Raw genomic sequence first — 7,352 nt, forward strand, 5'->3', positions numbered from 1 at the left:
CCAAGTACCTGAGAAATACTATGATTTTTTTATTATCTTGAGTAGATCCCATCTCTGTATGCCAGGAGTCTGAGGCATTAAATGAAGGATGATATTTGCCTCAGATTTGCATATATTCTAAATATCAGAATGCCTTTTCACTGAAATTAGATCACTTGAAAGCCCTTTACCTTTGTGTATGCCTACAATGCCCTGAAGACTTTCTAGAAAGAATCTTGCATTGATTAGCTTTCAGAAACATTATAAAAGTAGCTTTCTGTATAATGAACAATCATCTCCATTGAATTATTGGGTTTTCTATTTTGTCATAAGTAAGGTTTGTTCTACATTGTTCTACATACTAGGTTTGCTAATTCTGTGCCTACTCTACCTCTAGCATTTGGAGCATCCGTATGCACTCCAACAGTTCTTGTTTGCTCTAGTTCAGAAATCAAGTGAAATAGTGCCACTGTCATTCTAATAGTCCAAGTGCAGCTTAGTCAGAATTTACTGTGTTATTCGTCAGATTTTTTTCACATCTGTGATTTCCCATGTAGGAAAATCAGGACACCCAGGACAAAGTATTTTGACATCTCAGTTGACACTTGAAATTGCTGATCTCCTTTTGAGAAGACTTGTTCCTAACTAGTTCAATACATTTTATTAGAGCTTTTTTCTCATTACTGCATTATCAGAACTACTTGTCCAAACTAGAAAACATTTCCATTTAGTTAGTCTTGCATTTTTTTCTCACTCAGTTGGCTCTACTAGGACATTTTGCATTAAATTATATTTTTTGAATGAAACACATCTTTCGCATTGTTGCATCATAGAATGACCTGGGTTGAAAAGGACCTCAAAGATCATCTAGTTTCAACCCCCCTGCTGTGGGCAGGGTTGCCAACCACTAGAGCAGGCTGCCCAGGGCCTCATCCAGCCTGGCCCTGAATGCCTTCAGGGATGGGGCATCCACAGCTTCTCTGGGCAGCCTGTGCCAGTGCCTCACCACCCTCACATTGAAAAATTTCCATCTAATATCTAACCTAAATCTCCCCTCGTCCTGTCAAAGTATGTTGCACTAGGCAGTCATTTTAGATGACTTGAGCAGTCAATTTTGTTATATTTCACAGCTGAGACTTTTGAAGCCCTTGGCTCTTAAGAACTTGGGTGTTCCTAATATTTAGGGATCTTTCCTTCAAATTTACAGCTACCAGTCATAACGACTAGGTATTCATATGATCTTCTTAAGTAAAGTCATTCATGGCCTCTTATGATAAACTTAAAGCACATCATTTGTCAAGAATAAAATATTGCTACAGCTGCGTACCAAGCTGATATCCACGTTCTGCCTTTCTTCCCTCATAGGAGGTGTAGAAGGTATAGTCCTTTCCTTTGTGAGTGTAAAAAAAATTTTTGAATACAGCTGAAGTTCCTCACAGCATTTGCTGAAAATAAAAAAGTGTTGCAACAAGTTGTATTTACAATGTGTTTTGAAATGCAGAATAATAGGATTTCTTATATAAAATGAAGCCCTCATCAAACTGGAAGTATACTTTACTAAAGCTCAAGCCTATGTCGTTTGTATCTTTGCATATATTCTACCTCAGACATTTGAGGGGCATCAGTGTGATTATCATGATATCATATTGGGCTCTGCATGTAATGCAGAATCTAGGAAAGTCTATGCCACGGTTTTTCTTAAACAGATTACAGACCCTTCTGAGCAGCTGTTGTGAATATGCTGTCTTGATAAGTCTGCATGTGCGTGATAGTCAAGAGAGCTAGGCTTTTCCAGCAAGGCTTTTCCCCTTGTTTATTGAAGGAAAACAGTAAGTCCTTGGCAATCATACTAGCACTGATTCTGCAGTCCATCATACAGTCGTTATTCTTCCTTAAATCTCTAAATGCAGATCACTAATTTAAAAACTTGCATTTTTTCATGGGAAGTGTATGCCTTACCTAACCAGAAATATTGGGTGAACTAGTGAACTAGCACAATAATTTAATCTTTACTCAACTTCCAACTTAACTGTGGAAATAACAGTAGTAATTCCCTCACCGCTGTCCAAACATTGTCCTACATAAAGCATTGTCTATTTTTCATTTTGGAAAAAAACTTGAAATAGCTTACTGAGTATTGAACTAACTTGCTAGTTCATTTTCATTCTCTTCAGCTTAACAGTAGAAAATGAGAGCTTTTACCCTGTGTACCCCAGCATCTGGTGAGATGGTTACCATGTGCATGCTCAGTATAGCCCAGGGGCTGCAGAACAAACCCGAGAGAGAGTTATTGAGCACTTCACAGTAATTTTTGAGAGTGCCTTTGCAATGCAACGTTTGTGTTCTTATGGTGACCTGACTCCTAAAGGTACTGTTCTCAAGTAGTCTTTGAAGTTCTGCTGGCAATGCGTTGATCAACTTGTCCTGCCAATTAAGAAAAAATGAAGGCGGTAAAAAAGAAAAAGGCACACAGAGCTACACAAAACTGGCACTTTAAGAACTTAATTGACTGAAAGAGAAGGCGGAGGCAGATCAGATTGAATGGAAACATGTAGTTGGATTGTTTTCTAAAGATTTATTTGAAAATTCCTGAGAAAAGTGGATGTGGAGAGAACAGAAACAGACCTCCAACCATCCTTTTCTGCATAAAACTTTCCTTTTCTCTCATCTCTGAAGTATTCTGCTTTGCCAGTAGAAAGAGAAGAGAAACAGCTGTTCCAGCTTTGCTTATGCTTGCAGTGATTGTTCTGTGTGTTGCTGCCAGTTCTCATTCCTCCATGGTCAGGAAGAATCAAATTGTTTAGAGGTGTAGGTGTCCCCCACACTTCTTTACTGCTGTGTCACCTGGATTGTAAACTGTTTTCTGCTCTCAGTCTTGGTGTTCTACTTCCGTTTATAATCATGCTTAAAGGACACGGATTCAGTCACTACACGTTGTGCTATTGTCAGGCTATGCTCCTGCATTCCATACAAAGTGATTTAACACAACTTCAGCTGATATGGCCAGCTTGAGTAGATAAGTTAAGCATTAGGACAGAGTCGCTGAGAACTGTGAGGGGGAAAAATTAGAATGAGTACAGTACTGAGATTCTTTCCAAAGCTGAATTCTGAAATAGCATTGTATTTTTAGACAATCTTTCTTGCTTTAAAAACACAGTATGTAATCACATTATATGGTGTTTAGCTATTTTCCTCTGGCATTTCTCCAATGCACAAATACTTCACACCTCTCACATAAATAAAGTATGAAACTCATTGCCAAAAGATACATTGAAAGTGTTAGTGGGTTCCAAAAGGGATTAGACAGGTTCTTGGGGAAGCTTCTTTCCACACTATGGAACGTGATAGTTGGGATGATACAGACTGTTTTAACTCTTGACTGCTAGAAACTGTATAGTAATGTTATGATCCTTGTGGTGTTCGTGCTGCATCTTGTGCTAAGTTCCTAAATATCTCGTGCTAGCTGTTGTCACAGGGGAAGAACTGAGACATCAGTTTGATATAGAACAGTATCTCCTATTTTGCAGCACATAATGTTCCAGATGCTGCACCTCATTGCTTGGGATACTTGAAAAGTTATGAAACGTTCTATGAAACACCACAGTTCAGTTCTTGATTGCTGCAGTATTTGAAATGGTACTTCTGGAAATTTGAGTAAATCAAAGTTATGCATTGGTTGATTTCAGTGTTGGGGAGAGTAGAAAATGGAGCTGCATATAGGTACATGTACAAGATCAGTAGAGAATTACAATGTAGTAATAAGAATTTTTTTTTATCTCAAGTTGGTTGAAATTTCAGTTAATAACCATATATTGTAGGTCAGATCAAAAGTTCTTTCAAGTGAGTGTGCCTGTTGATTTCAGTGATGTTACACCTGCTTATATCAGTTGAGCTGCTGGTTAATATATTTAAGGAATTAAGTATATTCATATATTTAAAATATGCATAAATAATATATATAAATCTAAACTTAGTTTATATAATCTTTATAAATCTAAATATGCTTTTCTGTTACTGTCATTATCAGTAGATACTGCTAGTGCTAGGTTGTACAGGTAGGCCAGGTTTTGGGGAACTGCTCACAGATGCAAACATTTGGTCACGCATTCAGAAAAGCTTCCCAGAAATGTGGGTTGTAAGCATTGATAAACTTAACCTTCTCATAATTTAAAAGAATATTCAGAGAAAGCCAACCGTGTCCTGGGCTGCATCAAAAGAAGCATTAGCAGCAGGTCAAAGGAGGTGATTCTCCCCCTCTACTCTGCTCTCGTGAGACCCCACCTGGAGTACTGTGTTCAGATGTGGGGCCCCCAACATAAAAAGGGCCTGGACCTGTTGGAGAGAGTCCAGAGGAGAGCCACAGAATTGGTCAGAGGGCTGGAGCACCTCCCCTATGAGGACAGGCTGAGAGAGTTGGGGTTGTTCAGCCTGGAGAAGAGAAGGCTCCTAGGAGACCTGATGGCTGCCTACCAGTACCTGAAGGGGGCCTACAGGAGAGATGGGGGGGCACTCTTGATCAGGGAGTGTAGTGAGAGGACAAGGGGTAATGGTTTTAAGCTGAAAGGTTGGAACTCAGTGATCTTTAAGGTCCTTTCCAACCTTTCCAATTCTATGAATTTTTTGTTATTACCAATGGCAGCAATAAAGGGTATCACTGTTGTGGCTCAGAAGGGATAATTTGCAATACATAACATGGGGTTTTTTTATATATGTGCGTGTAATCTGAAATAGCAATACAATCGCAGCTCACATTACTGACACAGAGAACTTTGACCTTTAGCCATTTACTTGCTTGTTACTCACAAAGGTGTGACAAGACATCAGTTCAAAACAATGCTGCCCTTGAAGGATAATTTGATTATTTTTTTTTTAGTAAAATTAAATCAGTTTCTCCTATATGTATCAAGAACTGAAATTCATTACATGTGTATTAATTATGTTGCTTTTGAGTATAGAATACCTGACTTCAGAAAAACAGACAGATGTAGATACCTTACCTGAAGGGCTTTGTCTCCATGTGTTGAATTAGTAATTGGTGCACCTGTGGGTCCTTTACAGGGGATTGATTCCTCTTCTGATTTGCCACTGTACGTATTTAAACTACTTCTCTTGTGGAAATGGGACAAAACTTACTTCTATAAAATGCAGGATATCCTTAAATGCAGATGAACTTTGATTCTTTCTCCCTTCCCACACCTCCAGTTTCATATACTCTTAGAGAAGATTTAGGATTGCCAAAAAATCTTGTGACCAGTATGTTACTCTGTATTTTCACGTAAACACCTTCCTCACTTAACATCTTTGTATAAAATCTGATTTCAAGATATGTGCAAATACTTGTCTGTATTTAGTGTTAGTGCTGGTAGATGATGATGAATCCACTCTAATCCGTTCTCCGATTATGTGTTTGCATATGTGTTTACCATTTGTTTATCTATAAATACTGCTGTAAAGAAAACGGTTAAATAAGACAGTTCTGTCTCTTCTGCATGAAAACTGTAGAAGTAAAACTGGTAATAACTGGGAGATGCAGAGGCTTTGATTTCTACAGCATTATGGCCTAGCTGTACCTCCCAGACCATTACAGATTAATATTTGCATTGTATAAAACCTTGGGTTTCTGATTTTACTTTTATGAAATCCAATATCTCTATATATTTATGAAATATATGTTTCTAGGTAGATACCTATTTGTATTCATATGTATTTATTGAAGAACTATTGAATATTTTTCAGTCTACAAAGTGCTAGAACTTGTGTTTCATGTCCCTAGGAAGTACTACATATTAAGCAAAAGTAATCAAATAATCTCTCTTCCTCTGCTTTCACAATATAATGGTTGTCTAAAATGCTAGTGATTTAGTAGCAAGGTTCCACCAGGAGATAGGAAAGACACTACCAATTATAAACATGGTTGTATTTGCAAGAAAACAGTACTGATAAGATGCATAGATTGCATAGATTTGCTGGCTGCCTGCTTACTCAAAAATTGTTTTGCTGTGGCTTTGAAAACTACATGGTTTTGCACTGATTTTATGCATGAAGTATCGTTCTGACTGACTGATAAAATCTTAATAGACTGACTTAGCCATTCTTTCTATCGGAGAATAGCCATTCTTTCTGTCTATCACTTTGGCCTAGGTTTTGAAGGTTGGCGTGGTGTGTGCAGATCGTACAAGAGTTTATCATAATTTGAAGCACTTCAAATACAAGTTGTATGTGGATTGCAGCTCCATTACCGAGTTGGATGGTCTTGAGGATGAACCAGTCAAAGACACAGTTGAACGACTTTTCAGCCAGTTGGACGATAGTGGGTGGATTCAGAAGGTACAACTGAGTTATTTGATGTATCTTTTTCCAAGTAGATAAAAGTAAGCTAAGATGTCTGATTTAATTGATCAGTTCTGAATTACTGGGCCTCAATAATATAACATCGTTTAACCATTCATCCCCTTCTGCTGACCCAGTCTATCAAACAGCGGTATGCTGCTGCATTCACATAGAGTTTCTGTCAACTTTTGACATGAAGCTTTTCGACAGCTGCATGATCTCTGGGCTGTGGTGGGCAGGCTTCTGTTTCATTTGAAAGCAGCAACCCGACAAACCCAAGCTATAGCTTAGAAAGATTGGAAACAAGTATGTGAGGCACAGCAAGAATATTTTACTCTTCTGTTTACGCTGAAGTACTTTGAATTGTTCAGAAACACTTTATGAACTATTTTAAGACAATTTGTAGTACAATTGCATTTAGCAAGCTTTCAGGTATCATTGCACCTGAATGGCTATTGGCATGCTTGTTAATGTATTAAAGAAAAAGCAATCTTTATGGAATTCAGTTATTAAACATTAATAAAATAATAATTCAGGTTTTATTTTATTTGCAGAGATATAATGATCTTGAAGACTACATGAATGATGCAGACAATTTCCAAGAAGAGAAAATGGATTAAGTGGTCATATAGCTCTTTGAAAGACATCTTGTAAAAATTTGAATGGCCTGCTTTATCTGCACGTACTTTATCTTTGGTCTCTGTTGTAGTGCCGAAACAAGGACAGCCTTCAAGATTTTTACACTATATTTTACTTCAATACATGTGCCTTTAAACTACTGTTTGAGAATGTGCTGTATCTTTTGTTCTCTGTCAATAATAACACAAAGTTTTACCAAATCATTCCTTCCAGTCTTACTGCATAGGTCACTTTAAGTTTCCTTCTGTTCTTAAAAATAACATCTCAATATCTGTTTACTTGTGAAATAAAGCTTCCACCTATTTATGTTGAGCTGCATCGTGGGGAAGGTGGGAGATGCTGAGACCTTTTGAAGCAGGTGTATTTGGAAAGGTAAGGCTACGTTATATAGGAACATATGACTT

The 7,352-nt window shown here is 37.7% G+C and overlaps 1 protein-coding gene across 1 annotated transcript in view; it reads left to right on the forward strand.

The window, feature by feature from the left end:
- CCDC82 (coiled-coil domain containing 82) overlaps window positions 1–6,942 on the forward strand; it is a 13,974-nt gene extending 7,032 nt beyond the window's left edge. Inside the window, exons 6-7 of the mRNA XM_010082309.1 lie at window positions 6,121–6,306; window positions 6,864–6,942. Of these exons, the coding sequence (XP_010080611.1) occupies window positions 6,121–6,306; window positions 6,864–6,929 (252 nt within the window). The 3' untranslated portion in view covers window positions 6,930–6,942. The remainder of the gene's footprint in view (window positions 1–6,120; window positions 6,307–6,863) is intronic.
- The last annotated feature ends 410 nt before the right edge of the window (window positions 6,943–7,352 follow it).

This window comes from Pterocles gutturalis, unplaced genomic scaffold, assembly GCF_000699245.1.
Source record: "Pterocles gutturalis isolate BGI_N339 unplaced genomic scaffold, ASM69924v1 scaffold23874, whole genome shotgun sequence".
NCBI lineage: Eukaryota > Metazoa > Chordata > Aves > Pterocliformes > Pteroclidae > Pterocles > Pterocles gutturalis.